The following is a 26795-nucleotide window of genomic DNA, read 5'->3' on the forward strand; positions in this document are numbered from 1 at the left end:
TAGTTGTACAGACTTTTTTTTACACACCAATTGTATCCATTCAGGGGCAAAACAAGGGCGATCATAAGAGGGCTTCATCTTTCATTCCCATTAAAACGCCACTGCGCTACGGGATCGGGTCCTTTCCAAAGGCTGCCCAAACCTCTCTGCCAGCGCATTCGAGACAGGGCTTGCCTGGAAAGCAGGTCGTTTTCGAGCATGCTAGAGGGTCAAAGCGAGGCAGGCCGCAAAACAACAGGCGGCAGGATGACTGCCGCGAGTGCCGTTCCCATTTCCGCACCGGGACTTCGAAACAACCCAAAGGGCCCAGGCCAGATTTTACAGCGAGCCCTGCGCTCAAAGCGCAGCTCCTGCGCCCTAAGCGCAGAGCGGAGGAGGTCGGGAACGGAATTCCCAGGGCTGTTCCCCCACTCCCCAACCTCCACCCCTCACCCGGCCCCCAGTGCGCATGCCAGGGAGGAAGCTCCTTCGCTCTACCCCCTCCTCTTCCTGGCACTGAGTCCAGGGGGGAGGGAGGGAGTGAGGTAGGCACTGGGGGGTGGGGGTGGAGAGCACCAGCGATCCCCTGCACCCTGACCCCCACCCACCCACCCGGCACCCACCCGGCACCCACCGCAGGTGGGGGGGGCACCCGTAGCCCCCGGGAGAGACGCGATTACAAGTTGGAGCTTGCAGCTGCTTCTGGGGAGGGGGCACCATGAACCAAGGTAAGTGCCAAAGGGGCCCTGGGCACTCTCTGAAGTCGGACTTCGGGGTGCATTCGGCATTATGGCTAGGGAGTTGTGAGTGCCCGGAGTCGAGCCGATCTCCCGCTTGCAGCTTCTCTTTGACAGTTCAAACTTCTGCCGGAGTTGCCGAGCCTTTCCATTATAGAGGAGCTTGCTGGGAAAGGGCGATTTGGCCGCCACCTCTTACAACTACTCTTCCTGTACCAAAAGGGAATAAATAATGCTTTGGGGGAGAGGGAGGATTTCCCATTTAAACCCGATTGCACAAAGCTAAGGAGAAAGGTTGCCGGGGTGCTTGGTTGCCTTATGTCTTCCCTTTTTTTTGGAGGGGGGGGAGAGATCCAAACCCCACTCCTAGACCTTCAGTTACTGCTGCAATGTTGGGAAAAGTTCAGCCATCCTCCAGGGATGAAGGGGGTCTATGACCCAAGGGGCAGTAGCAGAACATTACTCGGTAAAGGCTTCCAGCTTCTGTTTTCAGTCTCTCAAACTGCAGGTGGCAAAAAGGGTGGACAGAAGGATTGCTTGTCATAGAGAGGTTTCCCCACAAATTTCTCATAAGAGGATTCTGCTGGAGTCTGATTTCTGTATTTCCCACTCTTGTGTTGATACCTTTTCAGACTGTGCAGGAAAAGTAAAGGGGTGGTGGTGTTCATCTTCTCCAGTGCAGGTTCTGCAGAGTAGAAATGTGGTTGAAAAGGTTAAAAGTCACCAGAAAATTGGTTAGGACCATTTCCCCGACTCTCGTTCAATAGCGAGTCCAAATAAAAGGAGATTAACAGATTTTCTCAAGATCTTTTAGGAAAGTCAGAGGCAAAATATGCATAGTCTTCCCTCTAGAAGTCTTGTGTAAAGGATGGTGGTAATAGTGGTCCAACATATCCAGAGGACACCAGGTTGGGAAAGGCCAGAACAGAACAAAACTCTCTTAGAATCCTTTTTCTTCAGATTACAGAACTGCTGTGGCTGTTTCCATCCAAGCATCAACTATTATGTTTAGGGGGGGGGGGAAATTAGAAACTAGATAGCACCTTTGATCTTCTTCAGTAGGAATTTGCTTATCAGGTAGGGTAGCTCCTTGGTAATTGTTAAAAGGTTTAAAAGCTACACTTGCTTCCTATGCAAAATCCCAATTCTCATTATTTTGGATGGCAAGAGATTCTAGGCAGTAATAATTAATGGTACAATATACATTTTCCGCCAGGCTTATTTGTCTTGTGATTTTTATTTTATTTTATTTATTTTACTGCATTTAAGAATATGCTGCCCTCCCCTCCAGATATTTTGGACTACAGTTCCCAGAATTACATGCAATTATTATGTGGCTAGGGGAGCTGAAGTTGAGAACAACTGGAGGGCTCCAGGTACAATATTCCCCTCCCTCCAAATAGTAGGTTGGATTCTACAACATTACCAATTGTTCAAAATGCACAGTATGTGTTTGTTGAAAATAGCTAGATTAGGTAAACACACCTTGCAGAACATAAACAATGCTAGCCTTGTTTAAAGTTAATCAGAGTGCAGTTATACAATCAGAGAGTAGACTAATCTTTTTGCTGCATACATTTGATTATAGGTAGTCCTCGGCTTATGACTACAATTGAGCCCAGACATTTATTGCTAAGTGAGACAGATGTTAAATGAGTTTTGCCCCATTTTATGACTTTTCTTGCCACCCTTGTTAAGTAACTCACTGCCATTGTTAAGTGAGTAAAAAGGTGGTTAAGTGAATCTGGCTTCCCTATTGACTTTGCTTGTCAGAAGGTCACAAAAGATAATCACATGACCCCAGGACATTGCAACTGTCATAAATATGTGTCAGTTGCCAAGTGTCTGAATTTTGATCAGGTGACCATGGGGATACTGCAATGGTTGTAAGTGTGAAAAATGGACTGTTGCTTTCTTCAGTGCTGTTGTAATTTTGAATGGTCATTAAATGAAATTATACGTTGAGGACTACCTATATCCTGATGGAGGATATCTATCCTGCATTATAAGTTCCTGAGCATGTTGCCAACTTCCATTACACTGAGGCAAAATAATTTCTGATCCTTTATCCTCTGCAGTGGGTCAGTATAGTTTTCTATACTGCTTTTTAAAGTTCCCTCCAAAGAATGAAATGCTTTGAATATATCCAAAAAATATATGGCCAAGACTTAACATTTTAAAATATATACTTAGTGTAAATTATACATTTAAAACCTATAGTTGATTTCTTTGTAACAGAACCAAACTACCTAGGCTTTAGTCAGTGACAATACAAGGCCTGGGCACTTTAACTTGGATACGGAACTGTCCTTACCTCATTGTTGCACTGACAGCCGCTTACATGTATGTACGTATTAAGTTTCACTCAGGGGAGCAACTAGTATGACAGGGCCCAGTCTCAGCAATAGTGCTATCTTTAAGGATGGTAAGATTAGCATCCTTCCGATTTCTCCTTGTGGTTTATAGTATTTTTTAAAATGTAAAAAATATAGATGTATAATAATAGGTGTAAGATGAACCCCACATACGGTTTCAAAAAAAGAGCATTTTTTTCTGTTGCTTCAACATTGCTTTCAGATGTTTCCTCAAAAAGAAAAAGACCTAAGTCCAAAAAAATAATCTACATTCACCTGCTCTGAAATAAGAAATTTACTTTTGTAGTGCTTTAGCCCAGTCTACCTTTAGTTCTGTCAATGAGTAAATGGGAGGGGCCAATCAATGTGTCAGCAGGTCTATTAACCATTCCTAGTATTTTTCCTCTGCATTTCTGAATTCTTTAGGTATTTTGTAATCAATTTATGTGTGATGAGAGGAACTGCCAACTTTTTAACTGCTGATCCCGTCTTACGCCTTTTACACTCACCTGATCTGTAGAATAAATACAGATTCTCTTCTTTTCTCTTCTGTTTTCTGCCTGCCAGGCTACTGTTAAAGGCACTAAGAATAGAGCAGTTCAAGCTGTGATCTGGTACATAGCATATTAAGAGTATATTAGCTATTTACATGTGACTCATTTGATTTTGGCTTAATTGTGGTTAATGCAGTAACCATGGTTAAAGAAATATTGGTTTAATACAATACATGAAATTAATCTGTTTTTTCCCCATTAGTAATTAATTTTAATTGGGCTATCATTTTCAGTCAGTTTTTATGACTGCAGTGAAGAGAAATATAATATGTCGTATCCCTATTGTTTGATCCTTGGCTAGCCTGATGAGTGTAGATTTTTCAGCGAATGTGAGATTCAGTTTAGACTAAGCTAGAAAGCGGGAGACACTGAGTTCAAGTGCTGCCTTAGCCATAAAAGCCAGAAAGGTGCCTTTGGGCTGATCATTCTCCCTCATCCCAAGCCACAGGGTGGTTGTTGTGGGGAAAAGAGGAGGAAGATGTATTGCATATGTTCGCAGCCTTGAGTTATTTGTGAAAATAATAAAGGAGGGATAGAAAAAATAATGTTCAGAATTCTAAATAAGCATTTCTTCTAATCATTTTAGGTGACAAAGTTTTACCTTTGGCCAATCAGCCAAAGAGCTTTCCAAAAATAAATGCTTAGTTGTCTGTATAGGCCAGGGGTAGGCAACCTCGGCTCTTTTATGACTCATGGACTTCAACTCCCAGAATTCCTGAGTCAGCCATGCTGGCTCAGGAATTCTGGGAGTTGAAGTCTATGAGTCATAAAAGAGCCGAGGTTGCCTACCCCTGGTATAGGCTAACAGGTTTGTGTATATGGAGATGGGCCACTGGCCCACAGGCATTTTGTGGGCTACCAACAAATGAATGTATTTGTAAAGCTCCAGTCCATTACTCATACTCATCCCTAAGCTTCAGCCAGCATCAACATGTTTCTATAGAAGCTTTTTTTTCTTTGTAGCATGGGAGAAACCAATATCTAGTCTACATCTTTGTATCTGCCTAGAAATGCCACTCTTATGAATAAGAAAAATTAGCATATGATTTAGATGTGCAGCCAAAACAAATGCCTATTGGTTCGCTTTTATGCCAGTCATTATAAGTTGCACTTAGGGAGGAGTATTCCAGATTAATAGAAATGATTTCAGGATTTTTTGCATGCAACATGGAATGGGCTGGATTGAAAACCTTTCCTCTGATTGGTTAAATGTTTATTTGCTAGGAGGAATATAGAAAGTTATTTTACATTAAATCAAGCCATTGGTCCAACTAACACAGTACAGTACTGCATTATCAACATGGACTAGTAGTGTTTTGCCAGTGTTTTAGGCAGGATTTTTTCTGTCTGAACATGCCAGAGGTTGAACCTGGATTCTCCTGCATGTTTACTTAAGAGAATCTGCTGTGATGTAGTAGTCTAGTCCAAGAACTGGAGGTAACCCAGTGGTTCCTTCAAGATGCTTTGGGCTATAATGCCCAGAATCACTGTTTTTGGCCACCTTAACTGGAACTGTTACCCAAAATATCTGTGTATTCCAAGTTGACTGTCTCTAACCTGTTGTCTCTTAAGGATTTACTTTTGTGCAGATTATGCCCAGAAAGCCTGATCCAATGGTGTGCAATATGTATCATATGCATCAATACATGCAAGTCAGTTTCCCAAGGGTTGCCACAGCCTTATATGTTAAGCTCTGTCCTGCTGTTGGCAAATACTCAATTTTCCCTCCTCTAAACTGGGATGTTAATCCTCCATAATAATTGGGAATCTAATGGTAGGCCTTGTTTTCCTTGGGTGTCTATCTGTCACTTCCTTGTACCACACCAAATAGTAAACGGTGAATCATTTTAAAGTAACAAGAACTTTTACTAACTCAGACTGGAATAGTAACACATTAGAATGGTGTCCTAATATTAGCCAAAAAAAAAAGAAGCGTTTGACCCAGATATTTTCCTATCAAAAAAAAAATTGTAGAGAATCTTATCTCCCCTCTTTTTCCTCACTTGAGGAGCCTCAACTTTAAGTTCTCCTTCCTTTCCAGGCGTAGGCTAGTGTGGCTACTGAGTGGCGTGAGCTTGCCGGACAGGTCACCATCTGGATTCTCAGACGAGAGGCCACTGGAGTGACCATGAGTGCCTCAAGGGAACCCACCCAGCCTTAACATCGCCTGCCGCGAGGTTTGCAGCCATGAGCAGGTAGGAGCCATCTGCATAGCAGAGCTGGATTAAAGGATCAGCCAGCTGTTTGCTGTTTCGTGGCTCTCTTCTGATTTTGTTTAGTAGGGCAGAGCTGCCCACTTAATTGGGGGAGGAGAGGGGGAGGGGGCTTGGGTAATGCAGATCTGTTTCTCTGACTCCCTTCAGATCTTCTGCTGGTTTAAGTCATGTCTGACTAGTGTCCTAGTTCATGCAGTGCCACTTTTCTGCCTCCCTCTTTTATTCTCTCCAGCTACTCTTCGTGGCCTGTTTGCTGTCTTTTCTTTTGAATGACCCCCCCAACCTTTGCGCCTCTCCTCATAATCTTAGAATAGAATCCTATGAGTTAGCTCTTCTATGACTGTACCACTGTGGACTGTATAAATTAGTAGGGAGTTATATTGGGAATTGTTGTTATTATCCTTTAAAAAAAAATCCATTGTAAAAGAAAACAGGAGTCCCACCGACCTGGAATCTGAGGTGGTGTAGTCCCCCAAGTGTGATTCTGTTGGTTTGTGTCGCTTGGCCTGAAGCCATTCTGTTGCTGGCTCGGCTAATAATAACTCTTACCCATGACACAAAGCCTCTCGCAGTCCTAGAGCTAATCTCACTTTTCCCAGATAGGAAAGGCTGGGTGGCAGGCTGTTTATTCTGCCAAAGCGTTTACCTGTGGAGTTGGGAGATTTAGAGGGAGGGACCCAGTTTCAGATGCCAGGCTTTTGAGCAAGGCTAAGGGCGAAATCTTAATGTTTTGTTTGTAAAGGTAGTGGATGCCTTAAGCAGATGCCTTAAGCTCCTCAGTGCTGTCAGGCCTGCAAAAGTAGGCCTCATCCTTCTCAGCTTAGAGTAGCCTGAGCTCTTGGAGCTAAGGACGCACATCTCTTTATGTTTTCATCCCTACTAATACTAGCTAGAATCCTCTCCTCCCGCTGCTCTCAATGCTCTTTAACCACTGTGATGCCTGCCATCTTAACAACCACGGGTTCTTCCAGGTGCCCAAGCGCTGAGGGAGCACAATGAATGGCGGCGATGATTGCTCTGGTGTGGATCGAGGTGGGCGCCCGGCAGTCACACCTGTGCCTGTGGGCTGGCAGCGCAGGGTGGAAGAGGGCAGAGTGTGCTATATCAGGTACAGCATGCCCCCAACCATATATTTCCCTCTCCTCTTCTCCACTGCTGCTTTCGTGCTAATCTGGCCCGTCCCTCTTTTCTTTCTCCTAGCCCTAGTGGGACAAGCTTGGCTTCATTGGAGCAGACTCGTGCATATCTGCTGGCGGACGGCACTTGCAAGTGTGGACTGGAGTGTCCCCTCAACGTGCACAAGGTAGAGGACTTAAAAGAGAAATGGATTAGTATCGGATGTTGAGAGAGATTCTGGGGTAGAATTTGCCCGAGTGGGAACAAACTCCACAAGTAAAAGAGACTAATGACACCTAACAAGAAAGGTAGGAAACTCTTACAGCAAATCAGTGGGTCCTGCTAGGTTTTCTAGCTGGCTGATTAGAGCTTTCTAGTTTCAGCCAGGTGTCTTTCTCAGGCTTTGTACAGGTGGCAGGAATGGAGCCTGGGAACATTTACATGCAAAGCATGTGCTTTATCACTGGGACATATTTCTTGCTAGTCAGGTGATGGATCAAACTAAGAGCACGATTTACCGCCTTAGCATTCCAGCTCCGGTTGGCTAGGCTGGTTTGGTATATATAGAAACTGAATTATGGCACATCTGGAGGACATTGTATGTGCTTTGGGAGGTCTTGTTATTGTCAGCAGGACTGACATAGACTCCTTCACTCATCATATACTTGTTTTGGCAATTCAGGTCTGTGGGAGAGGCTCTTTTAAAGTGTACACTCACACACACACACACACACACACGCCCCACTCTCAGTCTCTTTTAGCTAGCCAAAAAAGTCTGAGTCTTCCAGGTGGTGGAATAGCATTTTGGAACTATTACAGTACATTTACATCCTCCTTCTTTCTAAGAGCAATCAAAACGCACTCTTCCATTTATCTTTTTAACTGTCAATTTTAATCTCCTTTCTTTAGTGGTTCATTTTATGCTCTGTATTTTAATTACAGTTAACTACCATAAGTACACACTTGTATAGAAAGGCAAAATGCTTTGGTTTGTGGTCCTGCACACCCTTAAACCCATGGGAGGCAGCTTCTTCCAGGCCACGTATCATACTTGGTCTTCGAGGAGCTTGCTGTGGCTTGCACTCAAAAAAAAAGCAAAAGTTGAAGCCTAGACAGTACTCATTTGGGTTACATTTCATTCAGGTTAAAATTAAACCTGGGTTTAAATGATCATACATGTATTGTCGGGGGCTGGAGGTTGTGCTCCTCCACTTAAAAATCCCCCTGGAAGCAGTGGAATGTCCTGCAGAAAAACTCACGAGGTTGCTGATATTCAGCTACAGTCCTGATTTCCAACTAGAACCAAAGAATGGGCAAATTCCTGCTGTAGCACCTTTAGTCGATTGAGGGAAGGGCAGGTGTTCGGTCACTAAACCTTTCCCCATCATGGTTAGGTTTTCAACTTCGACCCTGCAGCAATGGTGATTGGGAGCGAAGGCAGCAAGGGAGACCAAGACATGACCAAGCTCTGCAATCACCGGCGGAAAATAGTGGCAATGGCGACACTTTATCGCAGCATGGAGAGCCATGGACCGCTGGGCCTGCCACATCTGGGGCCAGGTAACTTATGTTGTTTGATGAATGACCTGATTTGTATTTTTGTTTGTTTGTTTGTACATCTCTTCTTCAGCTGCTCCTTGTCCCAGTCCTTCTCGTCTGGCCTCTTGCAAGAGTCTGAGTAAGAATTCTGGATTAGCCTTCTAAACAGAAGCCGTACCAAGATCTTATTTATTTATAAAATTTATTTCTCACCCATCTCATGTCCAGCGATTCTGGGTGGCTTACAATAATCTTATTTATTTACTATGGCAGTGTAGATAGCTGTCCATCTTGCAACTGTGGTTCTGGGCGGCAAGCATAGGATTAAAAGCAACAAGCAACAAAAATAAAAACCATAAAGAACCATAATGATAGAAACACTGATAGAAATAATTCCACAATAATGGCATAATGATAGGATTGTAAAAAGTATGTCTTAAAACTGGGAACAGATATGCATCTGAAGATGTGAAATGCAGTTAAGATTGTTTTTTCTATCTTACTGCCAAGGTGGAAGAACTTGGAAGTTTGATTTTTAGATTACTTTTTTTTATATCCCTGTTGTTGTTGTTAGCTGCGAAGTCGTGTCTGACCCATCGCAACCCCATGGATAACGTTCCTCCAGGCCTTCCTGTCCTCTACCATCTTCTGGAGTCCATTTAAGCTCACGCCTACCGCTTCAGTGACTCCATCCAGCCACCTCATTCTCTGTCGTCCCCTTCTTCTATTGCCCTCAACCTTTCCCAGCATTAGGCTCTTCTCCAGTGAGTCCTTCCTTCTCATTAGGTGGCCAAAGTATTTGAGTTTTAGCTTCAGGATCTGGCCTTCTAAAGAGCAGTCAGGGTTGATCTCCTCTAGGACTGACCGGTTTGATCGCCTTGCAGTCCAAGGGACTCGCAGGAGTCTTCTCCAGCACCAGAGTTCAAAGGCCTCAATTCTTTGGCGCTCAGCCTTTCTTATGGTCCAGCTTTCACTGCCATACATTGCAACTGGGAAGACCATAGCCTTGACTATACGCACTTTTGTTGACAGGGTGATGTCTCTGCTTTTTAGTGTGCTGTCTAGATTTGCCATGGCTTTCCTCCCTAGGAGCAAGTGTCTTTTAATTTCTTGGCTACAGTCCCCATCTGCAGTGAATTTATATGCCTACTATATACTATATATATATACTATATACTATATACCCTGGTCGGTACCTCTTCACTCATCTACCATCAGGTAGGAGGTACAGGAGTATAGCCAGCCGTACCAACAGGCTGAAGAACACCTTCTATCTGTGGGCTGTCAGGCTTTTGAATGGGAAATAACTTTATGTATGATTGACTTGCGGGGCCGGTGTGTTGTGCAATTAGCTCACATGGTGTAACAAGATGGTGGGGTTTGTTATCACTGTGAGTTGTGGGGGGGCACGAAGGGAGGCTCAGCCAATCTCAATGTATACATGGTTGTACTTTGATAATAAAGGTTCATCCATTCATTCTGTGTTCTCATTCCCTCCAAGCAGCTAGCCAGCCTTTTGGTGCAAATTGGGGCTTTCTGTTTGTCCTTTCTTTTGGAGAATAATCACCTTTTCCTCTATTTACAGGGGCTGGAATGACTCTGCCATCTCACCCGGCCACGCCAGGGCCCAGCACTTGCCTGCAGCAGACTCTTTCCAACAAAGCTCCAGCCAGCTTGCCCAAGGGGCCGGATCTCTCCTTGCCATGTCCCTCTGATCGTTATGGCAGTGCCTGGTCCGGTCCAAGCTCTTCCTTTCCCCGCCATCCCAATGCTGTCTTTGGGGATGTCTTCCCAGGTCGCCTGCCAGCCACGGTCAATGGCAGTGCCCGCCCGACTTTCCCGTCTGAGCTGAACGCTACCGGGGGTTCTTTCCTGCCCAGCAAGGCCTCCGCAGATGCATCACCCCGGCCCTATTCATCCAGCAGTTTCCTCTTCCCCCTGCTGGATGAGGTGGGGCCCGGTCAAGAGGGCAGCCCCTGGAGTGGTCGTTCCATCCCTCTCGGGTCGCAGGCGAGTGCTGCCGGCTCCCCTGCCCCCACCAGCTTCTCCTCCGTTTCCTCGTCAGCAGGCAGCGCTGAGCCTTCTCCACAGCGGTCCCGGCACTCCTCGGCCTCCTCCGAGCAGGGCCCCTCTGGACACCGCCTGGCTCCCAGGCCCTCCAGCTTGGACCCGACACCCCCGACCAACGCCTTAACCAACCAAAGCAGCAATAACCTGCCCTCAGTGCCCTTAGGAGCCGTTCCGGAAAGCAAAGGACCGCCCGGCCTGCTGCTCCTTCCTCCTCAGGGCCCAGGCTCTTTCCCAGCCAGCAGTTTGTTGAGTGCAGCCGCCAAGGCCCAGCTGGTCGGCCGGGGGCGTCCTGATGAGCTGGCTGCCAGCACTTTACCCAACCGCTTGCTGCTGTCGGTGGTGGGCGGGCGGACACCTCGGCGGCAACGTCGCTCCCCCACTGTCCTGCGCCTGCTCAAGGATTCCCACGCAGGACAGACAGGGGTCACCCATCCTGAGGAGACACTGACCCGACACCCCTGGTCTCGGGACCAGCCCCCCGGAGGAGAGGCCAAGAATGGACCCCCAAGCTCAGCCGCCCCAGTACAGCCGCTGGCCTCTTTACTCAGTCTACTGGCTCCTCCCGGGAGTTCACCTACGCCAGGCCTGCCCCCACTTCTCCAGTCCCCTGCTGGCGACAGCCCCAGTTCTTTGCCCCCCTTCCAGGACTTCAACAGCCAACTCCTCAGCCTCTTTGGTCAGCTGGCCTCCACGTCTTCCGAACAGATCTCAGGGAGTTCCCCACAGCCAAAACCTCCCACCTCCCCGCTTGCATCCCAAGGACCCCCAGGTAGGTTTGTACATGGAGGCGGAGGTGGCCTTCATCGTGTTTGGTCCTTCCCCAGACTGGGAGCTGCAGCTGAGTGACAGTCCTCTGGGGCCTGGAGAGTTTTACTTCTTTCTTCTCTTTAAGGGAAAAAAAGGGGGGGGGAATTGCCAGCCCTATGGCAGTCACACCTCCTGATTGTCTTGCCTCCCTTTTCTGGGCCAGGAAAGCAGATCTTATCTCTGCTGAACCAAAAGGCCCTGCCCAAGCTGGGTTGCTGTCTGATCCTTTCTGATCATGCAACGTTCAGCCTATGCAATCCCGAATTTATAATTAAGGCTTGTCATCAGTTACAGATTCTGGTTAAAGTTTGGGCAAAAGGGCTATGTATTAAATGGTGGGGACTGAATAATCGGAGGTGCCCTTTGATCGGGCATTTGAACGTAGGCCTTTGTTTTATTTAATGTAACACAGACGGAAATAGCTAAAGGAGACGGTTAGTGGTATACCCCATTCTGTGAAAGTTTACTCAAACCAACCTTTGTTGTGGTACGTGTGGCTTACACCTTGGCAACAAGTACAGTGGTTTAATCCTTGCCCTTTGCAGTTAGATAAATTGATGCTTCTTACTGCCAGGCTAGATGTGCCGGTTTAAATTGTTTATCTTCCCGTCTGTGAAACTTACAGATTGAGGAATGGAGGAGCAGCAGTGGCGAGGAGAAGCTTAGTCTTGCCATTGACGTAATGCCGTTGTAACTACTATATTCCCCTCTACCTTCCATCGTGGGAACTGGTGTAGAAGATGCAGTTACCCCCCCCCCCTTCTGAGCAGTGACATTCACAGTAGGGAGAGTTAGAAAAGGAAAACAACATTAAGGAAAAGAAGCTCTCCAATGCTGCCCTGGTAACACATATAACTATATTATAATATAAAACAAACATTAATTGGATTCACGTGTTTAGTTTTGGTTTAATTAAGGCTTGCTGAATAAACCACGCTCAAGTGGGCTTATACTTTATGCTAACCCAAAAACAAGGGACGCGGTGGCTCAGTGGGTTAGGACGCTGAGCTTGTCGATCAGAAGGTCGGCAGTTTGGCGGGTCGAATCCCGAGGGCCGCATAACAGAGTGAGCGCCTGTTACTCGTCCCAGCTTCTGCCAACCTAGCAGTTCGAAAGCACGTAAAAATGCAAGTAGACAAATAGGGACCACTCCGGTGGGAAGGTAACAGCGCTCCGTGCGCCTTTGGCGTCTAGTCATGCCGGCCACATGACCACAGAGATGTCTTCGGCTCTGAAACAGAGATGAGCACCAGCCCCTAGTGTCGGAAACGACTAGCATGTGCGGGGGAACCTTTACCTTTACCTTAACCCAAAAACAATGGTTTTACGAATCAGTGGTGAGAACCCATCCTGTCAACCCAAAGTATTTTTGTTGTTAAGTCATGTTTGACTCCTCACAACCCATGGACCATAGCACGTCCTCTGTTATCCCCCAGAGTTAGCCCAAATCCATGTCCACTATGTCATTGACCTTGTATACCACTTAGAGAGGGGCTGTAAAGCACTGCGAAGCGGTATATACGTCTCAGTGCTGTTGCTATTTAACCATCTCATCCTCCTCCTCCTTTTGCCTTCAATCTTTCCCAACCTCAGCGTCTTTTCCGTTGAAAGCAAAGCCTACGATGGCTTAGTACAAAGCGTCAATCCGGCCCTTGGATTATGTGAAGTCTACATATCTCCTCCTAATATCTATAGATGAGCCTGCTACTGATGGCTGGCTTAGAAGCTGATGCCTCTTCAGAGGAGAAGCAGACAAGACCGAATGATTGGCTGATGGTGTCTGAGTGGTGATCTGTCCAGTCACAGAAGATTTCACTGCTCTCTGAATGAAATCGTTAGAATTATTCAAGCAGTTACTAACTCTTGAGGTTGAAGGGTTGAAAGGATAAAACTCCTAAGCCTTTAGCAATTGAGCAGCCTATTGGGGAGTTGCACCAGGATGAATTTTCCCCTCTGCGTGTCCCTTAAAATATACAGGAACACCGCCCCGCCCCCGTAAAGAGTGGCTCGCAAGCCTACGCTCTTGTTATACACTCCAAATCGCGTAAAGAATTAAGTGGAGTAAGTGTCCGAGTGTGAATTGATGAGAGTTTGGCTACAGATGACACCGGACATCTGCTCTGGCCTGGAGGATTCACAAGGGGCATCTCCAAAGTGCAGTGCATTCTGGGAAGAGGCATCCCTTTTAGGCAGGGGTGCGGCCATTCCTGTGATTGGTGATGCCTTTGTTTTCTTTCCCGCAGGTGCTGCTGCTTCGGCTTCCCTCATGACTCCCAAGGGCCCTCCCACCCCCAGCCCTGTTACTGTCACCACCGGCACAGTGGAAGGTGGGGGTGTGGGCTGCCCGCTGCCCACCGGCACCGATCCATTCCCCTTCCTGGCACAGGAACAAGCGCTGCCGTTTGGGAATGCTCTCCCTCCTGGGCTGCTCCCCCTGGGCTCCTTCCCCTTCTCGCTGACCCTGGGCCCAGAGACGCCGCTTCCCCCTCTTAACCTGCAGGAGGAGCCAGACGGGCAGCCCTTGTTGCCTCTGGTGCTGCCCAGCCTGGATTTGCTACAACAGCCAAGTGGGCTCCTGGCGTCGCTGCTGGCACTGCCAGAGGCAGCTTGTGAAGGGCAGAGGGAAGCAGCCACCACGGAGCCCTTGTTGGAGCCCTTTGCCAGCTTGCCCGAAACTCTGCAGCCCCTGCTCTTCCCGGCACTTTCCACCCCTCCAGCTGTCCTAGCTTTAAACTCGGCACTCTTGGCAACCGGCCTGGGCCCTTCCGACACAGGACCGAGCCCCACCCAGGTAAGAAGGTTGAGCCAGAGGTTGAGCCAGTCGCTTTTAGAAGTGTTTCGTTTCACTTGAGATGTGTGGTGGGATCGGAGGGAAAGCGTATCTAGTGAACCACCCCTCGGCCTTCCCTTTTGTGAAGGATCTTGTGGGATTGGTCACAGGTTGAAGGCTATCTGAGGAACGTGCAAGGTTGGGAAGAAGGTAGTTGCTGTTAGCAGAGTTTTCACAAGGTATATCCGGCTGCTGTAGGGATGATACTAATCTGTTGACTTTACCTATTAGGAAAGTGTGATTCCAAGGAGACCTTGCCTTAGAGTAGGGGGTCTTCAAACTTAGGCCCTTTTATGACTTGTGGACTTCGACTCCCAGAATTCCTCAGCCGGCGTGCCCTGGCTGAGGAATGCTGGGAGTTGAAGTCCGCAAGTCATAAAAGGGCCAAGTTTGAAGATTCCTGCCTTAGAGTTATAAACTAGTCGTTAAACAATGAAAAAAAAACAATACCTGCTTTAAATGATAGAAACCTGGTTTAGGGTTAAACGAGGTGGCTGAGCCCGAGCAACAGCTTTGAGTTCGTTCCTGAAGTCACCTGAGGGGCTTGTCCGGATGGCTCTGCTCTTGCCTCAGACCTTTCCTGTTTTTCCGTCCCAGACTGGCCTGGCTAGCACTCCTGTGGCACCTACCTCCACTAACAACGCACCGACAACTACTGAGGGTACCCCCAGTGCCTCTGGGCGGCTGAATCCCATATTGCCCCAGCTTGTCAACCCGCTGCTGAGTACCACACTTCTGGGTGAGTTAATAGCCATCTTGTTCGATGCCAAGTTCCTGGGAAGGTAAAGATAATTAAAGCCCAAATGACTGCCCCTAAGCAGAAAGAGACTGTTCCCCCTCGCCCCACCCCCAGATGTCCTCTTGTTCTAATGCAGGGCTCTTCAAACTTGGCCCTTTTATGACTTATGGACTTTGACTTCCAGAATTCCTCAGCCAGCGTGCCCTGGCTGAGGAATGCTGGGAGTTGAAGTCCACAAGTCATAAAAGGGTCTAGTTTGAAGACCTAATGTTTTGCTCTTAGCTTTCTCCAAGCTGATTCTTCCTGGCAGGAGATAATTGGGAGTTATGCAGCAGTCTTCACTTATCAACCACAAGTGAGACCAACAGCACTATTGTGACCAGCTTAGGATCTCATTTCCTCTTTGGTTGTTAAGTGATTTCCCAGTCATTAAGTGAAACATGTGACCATGACTTGTGATTTTACTTCTGTGATCTTCATTAACTCTGCTTGCGAGAACCTGGTTGTGAAGCAAGCAAACGGCAATCATGTGACCATTGAACACTGCCGTGGTCATAAACATATGCGACTGTGAAGTGCCCAAATCACGCGACCATGGGTTGCTGCAATAGTCATAAATACGAGGATTGGTCACAACCGCAAACTGGTTTTCTTTACACCATAACTTTGAACTGTCAGTAAATGAGGCATCAGTAAGCAAGGACAGCCTGTAGTTTACCACCTCTGGAGAGCTGCAGTTTGGGCAAAGGTCTTCCCCACTGTGGACATAACCAACAATTTGCTTCTCCCTATCCAGCCCCTGTTGGCGTTCCCCTGCTGATACGACTGGGGGGAGAGGGAGTAGAGCTATATTTACCGGCTGCAACTTTACCTGCACAGGAATTGTTGTAAAGGGATGGTTCTTCAATTCAGCGTGATTTAATGCATTTGCAAAACAAAAGCAGTCGTACGCACATAAGGTGCCTCTTTCAGATGCCTTCCGAACTTGCAAAAACGGGACAGCAGAGAAAATTCCTTCTGACCTTCCAGCAGTTCACTACAAGCTCGGAGGGGAGAGAAGGAATGTAGGAAATCTTAACTGCTACTACCCGTAGAAGTACTTGGGATTGGTGCCGATGATGATAGCTGTGTGCCAGCAGCAGAGTTAATATTCTCCCCGCTTTTGTCCGTGTGAAGGTGATCTTCCATCACTGAACCCAGCCTCGGGCCCCTCCTTGATTGGGAGTCCTCTTCTCCAGGCCCAGCAGCCTCTCCTGCCACCCAGTCTTCAAGGGCCTCTCGGCATCCAGCTTTTCCAAGGACAGCTGCCCTTGCTAGCAGGCTCCAACCCCCTGGCCTGCCTCCTCCAGACCTTACAGGTAAGCCACAGGTCGCTATTGGCTCAGGGTAGACAGATGAGCAACGTTTAGCTCTTCTCTCGCACGGAACACCCACACTTGGGGATAAAAGAACATGTTTCGTTCATAGATGCGTACCCATCATAATGCATCTGCCAATTCTGCATAGATTTAAGTTCGAAGCCAAAACAAACAAACCAAACGTGTTGATATCTGTCAGGACAATATGCGGCGGTTCAGAGGACTTCACTGAAACTATTGATTCCATTGCCAGATTAGCGGTTGATTCCCTGGGGCCGGTGGTGCTTGGGGATTTTAACCTTCAATCCCGGATGGTACTGAATCTGGGAAAAGCTAAGGAGCTGGTGGCAACCCGATCGTCAAAAGAACCAGAGATCACACATTAAATCTGTTCTTTGTCTGTTCTTGGGGTAGTAGCTGCGATATGATCTAAGACAGAGTACATTACATCAGTCGTTTGCCATGGTTAGATCACTCTTTGATTGGTATTTTGGTGATCCTGTGCAATTCCCCCTCACACACACACACTACAAGAAAGTGTGGCCTATTCATCTGTCTGCACCAGGCACCTGATGAACCTGAAGGAGTTTCAGAGGGCACGAGGTTTTTCCTGAGGGTCTGGCAGGTCGTTTTTGGGAGACCTCTGTTTGTGCCTGGAATGGCCAGGTCAAGAGGGCCCTGCACCAGGTCGCTCTATGCAGCCTCTCACTGCACTTAGGAGCCGTGACGGCACAGGGGTTAGAATGCAGTATTGCAGTCTAATTCTGCCGACTGCCAGGAGTTCGATTCTGACCGGCTCAAGGTTGACTCAGCCTTCCATCCTTCTCAGGACCCAGATTGTTGGGGGGGAGGGGCAATATGCTGATCTGTAAACCGCTTAGAGAAGGCTGTAAAGCACTACGAAGCGATATATAAGTCTAAGTGCTATTGCTATTGCTAATCCCATGGAGGAAGAATGAGGAGGAGCTAGGTTTTCCAAGAAACTCCAAAAGATGACATGTCAGAAGAGAAGTTTGGAGAACCCCTGGAGGAAAACAACCAAGTGAACCAGCTGAGCATCATAAGAACCCATTTTAGGGATTAAATTGTTGTGTTAAAGGTGGTGACATTTAATTATTTCTGCGGTTTTATTGCATCGGTTGTTTGCCAACCAGCTATCCTTTTTAGAATGACTCCTTCCTCAAAACCATCTCCTGAGCTGGTTTTAAGTCTACAACAGACAGATAATATTCAGAAGCGACTCGGACACTTCTTAATTTAACGAAAGATAAGTAGAAAGAGGAGGTACTACATAATCAGACTGGCAAAATTCTGATCTGACACTGACAGATGTTGGGTATTATTGTATTTTCCTTAACGGGTGTTGGGTACGGTTGTATTTCCCTCAAAAATTTAAAATATCCTATGGCTGTAAGAAATAGAAATTGGGCGGCCAGTTCCTTCTGATTTTGGTTAAAGGAGGAAAGTTGAACCTGAAAACTTTGATTTGTAGACTGCTACAAGACGCGGTGGGACGCGGTGGCTCAGTGGGTTAGGACGCTGAGTTTGTCGATCAGATGGTCGGCAGTTTGGCAGGTCGAATCCCGAGTGCTGCGTAACAGAGTGAGCGCCTGTTACTCGTCTCAGCTTCTGCCAACCTAGCAGTTCGAAAGCACGTAAAAATGCAAGTAGAAAAATAGGGACCACTACGGTGGGAAGGTAACAGCATTCCGTGTGCCTTTGGCGTCTAGTCATGCCGGCCACATGACCACGGAGACGTCCTCGGACAAGCGCTGGCTCTTCGGCTTTGAAACGGAGATGAGCACCGGCCCCTAGAGTCGGAAACGACTAGCACGCATGTGCGGGGGAACCTTTACCTTTACCTTTACCTTTTACAAGACTTTATGTTCTCATTCACCTGTTTATTCAAGGACACTAAGGGAGGTCATTTGTTGGTTCTGAGTCAGGTGTCATCAGTATGCATGTGATACTCAGATGTATTTTATCAATTCCTGAACAAATGTGTGAACAAATTGTTGTATGCACCCTAGCAGAAGGAGCAGAAATTTCTGACCCCCAACCCTCCTATCTTTTCATAAGGGTCTAAAGACATGGCTGCGCCAGTCGGCTTGGGGCCCCCCGTGAATTGAGGTGGTTGATCAATAACAGATCCCGCCTCCCCCCAACTCTGCCCCCCCCATTCCCATGTATCTTTGATTTTAAGATTTGATTTTAACATTTTAGTTTTAACTAAGGTGTAACCAAAAGCCGCCTAGAGTTACCCTATGGTAAAATGGGCGGCCGATAAATTTTATAAATCCATAAATAATAAATAAGATCAATTTCTTCCAGAACTTTCAGGAAATTAGAGCCAATCCTTATTACCAGTTGTCAGGAAGACTAGTTGGGAATACACTCCGGCCTAAATCATAAATTGCACGGCCAAGGAGCATATAAATAAATATGTGGATTTACATCATTGCTGTAATTGGATTGCATCCAAAGAGGAATATATCAGCAAGAATAGGACGCTTTTTTCAGGGTCCCATCCTTCTTTGAAGATGCTTGGTGCCCCAAGGGTAAGCAAAACCTGAAATCAGGATGGGTATATTTCTTTGAAGCCACCTAGGTTTCAGTGATAATTCCAGGTTGGTGCCCTCATCAACAGTCAAGTCACGAATGAGGGCAGACCTAGCATTCAAAAGCAACAAGCAGAACCCGGGGCCACTAAGGCTTCGGTTAACTGGTTGAATAACTATTAAAGTGAGGCCAATAGCTGTTTTAAGGGGGAACAAAGCAGTGAAACAGCGGACTCTCCTTATTATTCCTCTACTGGGGCCTATCCCTTCCCAGTTTTCCTAGCCTAAACAACCAATGTCTTCTCCAAGACATTCCAACGTACTACTTAGTGTACGTGTGAACTAACTACACATCCTTTGTCCAGACCTCGGTCCAATATATTGTTTCTCTGAAAGGTTAAAAGATGAGAAACGGACCAGGGTAAGCCCATTGAGCATGATATTGATGGTCTTTAGGAAGAAAGTCCTGAGAAGCTGAATATTTAACAGCAATGTAAACATTCAAATATCCATCCACTTGGCAAAATGTAAATTCAGAAAAGCTTTTGGAGAAGCAACCTCTGAGTGCTGCAGAGAAGATAAAATGATCTCATGAAGGTTTCTCTCTCTCTCTCTTTCTCTCTCTCTGCTTGCCAGCTAAGCCCTGGCTTCAGTGCCCCAGAGAAACTGGTGCTACCCGGTGAACCTCCAGCCTCAGCCTTGTCCAGCCTGCTGCCTGTGCCAGAGACTGAGCCAAGCCACCAGGCTATCTTGCCCCCTTGCACGGACACTGCCCTCACAAGTGCCTTAGAGACGCCCAGAGCCCTTGAGCCAACCCGGCAAGGAGAGCAGGAGGCCCCCGCAGGGCAAGAGGCCAGTGGTTCCCACTCTCCCCACAAGCGGCTCAGATGTAGCCCAGAAGAACTGAATGGGGACTCGGCCGGCAGCCTTCCGCGAGGGTCATTCCGCGGCAGCAAGACTGGACGGCGTGGGGGTGGACGGGGACGGGGCAGGCGGCACTTCAATGGCCAACTTCCTGAGTTGGGCGCGGGACATCTGTCGCACCCCACCTGGCGTTGCAACGGAGAAATGGTGGCTAGCAGTGCAGAAACTCAAGCAGGTCCATTTGCTGTTCAGGAGATCAAGGTATGTAGCAGTGCTTAAATGGTCCTCTCCAACTTGCTACCCTTCAGGTGTTTGGAGACTGCATCCCCTGGAATTGCCAGTCAACTGGCTGAATTCTGGGGGTTGTAATCTCAGTACAACTGAAGGGTACCAGGTTGGGGAAGGCTTAGATGGAACAAGGAAGGACTTCAAGGAAATTGTAGGGAAATTATTTTACTTCAGTTGTCCAGACACCCCAAAAGGAAAAAAAAAGCTTGCTTTCTGGGGGTACTTTCTTATTGACATCTCCACTGAACCCCAAACGCTGGACCAGGATGGACCTTTCATCTAGTCCACAAAGCAGTTGTGTTGGTCTGTTCTTTAGGCGAAAGATAATTCCACTTTGAGCCCACACTGGACCCCACACTGGCCACAACTGGGATTAGTATTTCCATTGCTAAGCAAGGCAGTTGTTAAAGAGAGTCGTGTTCAATTTTACATGGTTTTTTTGTTTTGTTTTTTGCTACAGTTATTAAGCAAATCACTGCGGTTGATTCAGCAAATCTAGCTTTCCCCCCATTGACTTCTCGTTGGAAGCCAGCTGGCAAGGTCTGCAACTGTTGTAAATGCATGCCCATTGCCAAGCACGCCAATTTTGTTCACGTGACCGTGGGGATGCTCTGACAATGTCTAAGGACCACTTGTAAACCATTGTTTTCAGTGCTGTTGTAACTTTGGCCACTAAATGAATGGTTATAAGTTGAGCACTGGCTTTATACCATAAGTGCGCTTTTTCCATCAGCCCAGATCCGTTTTAAGATTCCCAGGAATGAACAGTTTTTCCATAGTCCTCCAGAAAGTGCTTCATGGTCTACAGTCATGGCCAAAATTGTTGGCACCCCAGAAATTTTTCCAGAAAATCAAGTATTTCTCACAGAAAAGTATTGCAGGAACACATGTTTTGCTATACACAGGTTTATTCCCTTTGTGTGTATTGGAACACAACAAAAAAGGGAGGAAAAAAAGCAAATTGGACATAATGTCAAACAAAACTCCAAAAATGGGCTGGACAAAATTATTGGCACCCTTTCAAAATTGTGGGTAAACAAGATTGTTTCAAGCATGTGATGCTCCTTTAAACTCACCTGGGGCAAGTAACAGGTGTGGGCAATATAAAAATCACACCTGAATGCAGATAAAAAGGAGAGAAGTTCACTTAGTCTTTGCATTGTGTGTCTGTGTGTGCCACACTAAGCATGGAGAACAGAAAGAGGAGAAGAGAACTGTCTGAGGACTTGAGAACCAAAATTGTGGACAAATAACAATCTCAAGGTTACAAGTCCATCTCCAGAGATCTAGATTTGCCTTTGTCCACAGTGTGCAACATTATCAAGAAGTTTGCAACCCATGGCACTGTAGCGAATCTCCCTGGTCATGGACAGAAGAGAAAAATTGATGAAAGGTTGCAACGCAGGATAGTCCGGATGGTGGATAAGCAGCCCCAAACAAGTTCCAAAGGAATGCAAGCTGTCCTGCAGGCTCAGGGAGCATCAGTGTCAGCGCGAACTATCCGTCGACATTTAAATGAAATGAAACGCTATGGCAGGAGACCCAGGAGGACCCCACTGCTGACACAGAGACATAAAAAAGCAAGATTACAGTTTGCCAAAATGTACTTGAGTAAGCCCAAATCCTTCTGGGAAAACGTCTTGTGGACAGATGAGACCAAGATAGAGCTTTTTGGTAAAGCACATCATTCTACTGTTTACCGAAAACGAAATGAGGCCTACAAAGAAAAGAACACAGTACCTACAGTGAAATATGGTGGAGGTTCAATGATGTTTTGGGGTTGTTTTGCTGCCTCTGGCACTGGGTGCCTTGAATGTGTGCAAGGCATCATGAAATCTGAGGATTACCAAAGGATTTTGGGTCGCACTGTAGAGCCCAGTGTCAGAAAGCTGGGTTTGCGTCCGAGATCTTGGGTCTTCCAGCAGGACAATGACCCCAAACATACATCAAAAAGCACCCAGAAATGGATGGCAAGAAAGCGCTGGAGAGTTCTGAAGTGGCCAGCAATGAGTCCAGATCTGAATCCCATTGAACACCTGTGGAGAGATCTTAAAATTGCTGTTGGGAAAAGGTGCCCTTCCAATAAGAGAGACCTGGAGCAGTTTGCAAAGGAACAGTGGTCCAAAATTTCGGGTGAGAGGTGTAAGAAGCTTATTGATGGTTATAGGAAGCGACTGATTTCAGTTATTTTTTCCAAAGGGTGTGCAACCAAATATTAAGGGTGCCAATAATTTTGTCCAGCCCATTTTTGGAGTTTTGTTTGACATTATGTCCAATTTGCTTTTTTTCCTCTTTTTTGTTGTGTTCCAATACACACAAAGGGAATAAACCTGTGTATAGCAAAACATGTGTTCCTGCAATACTTTTCTGTGAGAAATACTTGATTTTCTGGAAAAATTTCTGGGGGGCCAACAATTTCGGCCATGACTGTATCTTTGTTTTTGTTTTTTTCTTGCATTGGACAAATGGCCATATGATTTCATGGTACCAATTAGGTTCATACATTATGCTAAGCCATGGTTTTCTTAATCATTATTCATTAAATAATACGGTTAGCAAGATTCATATATAATAAATACCAGGGCTAATTTTTTTGTTTGCAAACCAAAATTGCTTGTGTTTTATGTCACTCTAAGCAGGGGTGGGGAACTATGGCTCTTTTATGACTTATGGACTTCAAAAATTCTTGAGTTAGCCATGCTGGCTCAGGAATTCTGGGAGTTAGTCCACAGATCATAAAAGGACCATGGTTCCCCACCCTTGCTCTAAAAAGCACAGATTGCCCCTGATCTTCGCAGCACTTTCTACCCCTCCAGCTGTCTTAGTTTTAAAGTCAACACTGTTGGAAACCAGCCTGGCTTCTGACACAAGGCTGACTCCACACTATATGGAGGTCAAACAAGGAGGCTTTGTTTTTAGAAATTGAAAGCTGCAATTTTTCATCTCAGTGAGACAAAAGACAGATTGGGGAAAAAGGCATTTAATGCACCAGTCTCCCCTAACAAAGGGATCTTGTGGGATTTGGTCAGAGGCTGAAGCCTGTTTGAGGAACTTGTGGGACTGTGAAGATTGTAGAGGCAAGTAGCAGAGGGCTTGCAGGACATAACCTGCTTCTAGTAGGATAAGACTGATATTATGGCTTAGTGTGATGTGTGAACCCAAACATTGTTTTGTTTCCTTTGATTGCTCCTTCTTCAGAGGACTTTGGTTTTAAAGTAAAAGACTATTCTAAAGCTTACTCAGGAAGAATTTTGGACTCTTCAAACTATGGGGGAGGTATGTATGTGTTGCTGTTTCAATAACTTGCCCTCATTCTAACAATATTAAATATAAACCCATGCATGTAGAAAACAGGAGAACTGCGTAGCAATGTGCCAGGTTATCTAATATTGCCCATTTTACACGAGGGAGCATTTTCAGTATGGGTGTCTCTGTGCACACTTTCACATTTCCCCACTTTGCCTTCACGCCGAAACGAAAAAGGTTCAGGAAAGGTTTACTATTTACGTAAGTTGAACGGATACGCTGATCCTTGTAGAATGGCTGTGAAACCATGGGTTGCCAATCAGTCAAATCGTGTGGAGGGTTTTATCACCAATTCTGGAGTACTTTTAGGAAGCTGACATCTTCAGAACTGATACGTACCCTTTAACCATTTCTTTCTCCAGGGCCCTCCAGGCAGGCGACCAGCCCGACGTGGTCGAAGGAGGAAAAGCAGGTGAGAATTGGTGCCTAGAAGGGACGGGATTCACAGAGGGAGCAGAATTCAAAGCAAGCCTGGGATGTCTCAGAAGTTATTTATTAGTCCACTGTTTTGTCTTTGCAGTGGTGTCCGGCCCAGTACCCGACCTGAGACTACACGGATTCGGGGTCCTAGCATTGATCCAGGGTCCAGCCCATTGGTAATTTTTTTCCCTCATAGGTGGGTGGATGATAATGTGAAATAGACCAAGGCAGCGAAGCATTTCTTGGGGAGGGGATTTCCCCTAAGGTTTGACGTACGGTGTTGGTGTGTTTTGCCTCTTTTTAAATTGATGTAAGGGGCACCTTCGTGGCTTATACTAGTTTCTGCTTCAGTATGGAGGGGGAAGAACGCCAGCTTTTTGGCAATTGTGGCTGCAGAGAGCCATTTACAAGGACTGCAGAAGGGTTGCTCAAGGGTTATGTTACGTGCTCCTGAGGATGTCCCTCTTTGTAAAAAATGGAATAAGGAGCAGTACTGTGGTCCCAACTTGCGAATAGTGCCTTAAACCTTTGTCTTTCCCCCTTGTAGGTTGACTACACTGTTGCTCGACGGCCTCGGCCTGGCCGGCCTGTGAAAAACAGGAGGAGGAAATTGGCCACATAACACTGCCTGAACTGAGGGGGCTCCACCACTGTCCATTCTTAAGCAAAGAGAGCTTGGGACATCTGTGTCTCCCCATCCACGACCCCCTTCCATCTCTGGGGCCCAGCCTATGGATGTGGCCCAGGGGAGGAGAGGAAATACCAACAAGAGGATCGGTTGTTGCTGATGGCTGTGAGCATCCATGACCATGAATGTGTTTTCGCTTCGCCACTTGCCTGGGTCCCGAATCTTTTACCGGAGGGATCTCTCAAAGCACACGGTGCAGCTCTTGGTCTCAGCATTTTTTGGAGAGGGGTTGCTGTCGGGAGGAGTTGCTAAGGGGGGAGGGAAGAGGGCCATGCCCATAGCACTTCTTGAAGCCATGTTTGTAATGTTCCTCTTGGTGGCGCAGGAGGCCCTCCTGCCCTTGATTTTGTGTCTTCCCCACCCCTGGTGAGATTCCCCTACGGTTGGGTCCCCAAACCTCAGCAAGGAGTAGCAAGGGCTGGGTCCTCCTGGAGGGGGACAGCGCCGCCCTTTCACTTCCCACCTTACCTCAGGCCTGTGTGCATTGCACGCAGGTGAGAACCGGCTCAGGGTTTTAGTACAAGAATCAGTCACTTCTCTCTGCCTTGCCAAACGTACACACAGGCGCTCTCCCACACACGCAGGCAAGCTCGGTCCTGATCCCAGTGGCCAAGGTACAAAGCAATAAGGAAAATAAGCCACCTTAGACCAAGGAAACATCCTCCTTTCAGTTTTCCAGAAATTTCTTCCCTCCCAACTCCTCTTATTTATATGCTACTCAAAGAGAGCGACAATATGCCAGACCCTGAGTGGTGACTTAGCCTGTTCTGTTCTCCTCCAGTCCAGTTGGAAGTCTGGGACTGTAAGTGCACCCCCTACACAAAAATACTCCTGCTTTTAACTATATATTATTTCCTTGTATTTCCCTTTTTTAAAAAAAAAATCCTTAAAAAGAACACTCAGGTCACAGCGTATTGGGGTGAGGTGGAAAGTCAAAAAGACTTTGTGCTCAAAAATACACTTGGCCCATCTTTGCCAGAGCGAGCTCCCTTTGCCCTGCTCCTCTCCTCATTCATTCCCCAAACACAAACACTACAATCCTCATCTCTAAATGACCAAATCACTTCACGCCACCACTCTTCCCCCCCCCCCACATCCCACGTCTGGTTGCAACTCTAGACACATTATGCAAAAGCACTGTGTAGATACTGTACAGTTGTGCTGTGTCTCCCCTTCCCTCCCATGCACTTCAACCAACCAACTTCGGCCTTTCTTTTGTATAAAGGGAAAAAAAAGGAATGGGGGGGGAACTATTTTTCCTTTTTCGAGCTTAAATTTTGTTTTGTAAAAATAAAAATACACAATTGTGAATTGTAGCTTTTCTATGGGAGCGACTTTTAATTTAACAGATGAAAATATTTTGAAGCTTAGATCGAAGTTACTGTTTATTTGTTTATTTTTTGGGGGGGTGTTTTGTATCAAGTATTAAAATATGTATTTAAAACAGCTGGATGCGGTTGTTTTTGAGCAGCTGAAACTCTAGCCTTGCAACAAGGCTATATTCTTTAAGTTAGGAGGCGCCTTGTCTAAAAGAAACAGTCTTCCTGGGCAGGCAACTCTAACAAGCAATAACAAGAAATGGGCTGTTTGCAGATCGGCAGCTGCCTCCCTGCATTGTGCACCTTTCAATTCTCATTCGGGTCTAGCATTAAATTAGTGTTTTCTTCATGACTAACGGTAATCCAAATGCCTTAGGTAACGCAGTGTGACTAAATTGCCTGAGCTCATCTCCTGAAAGCATGACTGCACTGAGGCCTCCTTGTCTTCTGTCAGCCAATAATCAGCTTGCCTTGGAAGCGTGAAAGCAGCAGTAGCAAATTAGCCAAAAGTGCTAAAAGGAGACTTTTTGACATTTTAAAAATGCTATATATTCCACCTTGAGAGAATAAGAGATAGCTTATTATGCAAGATAAATCATGCTCACTGATCATCTCTTTAACAGTTCCAACCAAAGATTGCTTTTTCTTCCCTGTACTGGACTTTTTTTTTTGCATTTACCCAATCATTTTTTCTTTATTCAACATAGGCAACATGAAAAAGCTGTGACGAGTCTTATAATTCTATCATACTGTTTTTTAAGAATGTCCTGGATTTTAATCCAATATTTCCCAGTTCATCTTTTCATTGAACTTAGAACCTTGCATATACAAATTTTGTATCATTACATTGGCTACCGTTCTGTCCCTAAGAGGAGATGAAGTGGGTTAATCCACAAAAATAATCCCTATGTATTTGACTAGGGCAATGTGATCAATGTAACTGCAGTGTTTTAGGTGTCAAAATACTGCTGGAAGGAAAATTGGGGGCAAAGTTCAGTGAACAAACTCCCAAGTTGAGTCTTACAATCAGAAGTGACATTAAGTCACCTCTCA

The 26795-nt window shown here is 46.3% G+C and overlaps 1 protein-coding gene across 3 annotated transcripts; it reads left to right on the forward strand.

The window, feature by feature from the left end:
* The first annotated feature begins 497 nt into the window (after positions 1 to 497).
* MBD6 (methyl-CpG binding domain protein 6) lies at positions 498 to 25869 on the forward strand. 3 transcript variants are annotated; one of them, XR_014024978.1, is made up of 14 exons: positions 498 to 707; positions 5666 to 5819; positions 6812 to 6948; positions 7041 to 7143; positions 8351 to 8516; positions 10081 to 11334; positions 13616 to 14163; positions 14800 to 14941; positions 16118 to 16299; positions 19494 to 19982; positions 23208 to 23285; positions 23678 to 23727; positions 23836 to 23911; positions 24283 to 25869. XR_014024978.1 is itself a non-coding variant. In XM_081316588.1 (13 exons), exons 3-13 carry the CDS (start codon positions 6836 to 6838, stop codon positions 24355 to 24357), a joined length of 3198 nt encoding a protein of 1065 aa, XP_081172714.1. In that variant the 5' UTR covers positions 498 to 707; positions 5666 to 5819; positions 6812 to 6835; the 3' UTR covers positions 24358 to 25869. The 3 variants fall into 3 exon arrangements, 2 of the variants coding, with proteins under 2 accessions (XP_081172714.1, XP_081172715.1); XM_081316588.1 differs by lacking the exon at positions 23208 to 23285; XM_081316589.1 differs by lacking the exons at positions 498 to 707; positions 23208 to 23285 and having other exon boundaries at positions 5255 to 5819.
* Positions 25870 to 26795: the final 926 nt, after the last annotated feature.

The sequence above is a fragment of the Vipera berus genome (genome assembly GCF_964194415.1).
Source record: "Vipera berus genome assembly, chromosome: 2".
In the NCBI taxonomy this organism is placed as follows: domain Eukaryota; kingdom Metazoa; phylum Chordata; class Lepidosauria; order Squamata; family Viperidae; genus Vipera; species Vipera berus.

Bases quoted from the DNA above. Each gene is read 5' to 3' on its own strand.
- MBD6 (XM_081316588.1), top strand. From the start codon at position 6,836: ATGAATGGCGGCGATGATTGCTCTGGTGTGGATCGAGGTGGGCGCCCG. The intron at 6,949-7,040 runs GTACAGCATGCC...TCTTTCTCCTAG, and splicing joins GGCAGAGTGTGCTATATCAG to CCCTAGTGGGACAAGCTTGG. The intron at 23,728-23,835 runs GTGAGAATTGGT...TTGTCTTTGCAG, and splicing joins GGTCGAAGGAGGAAAAGCAG to TGGTGTCCGGCCCAGTACCC.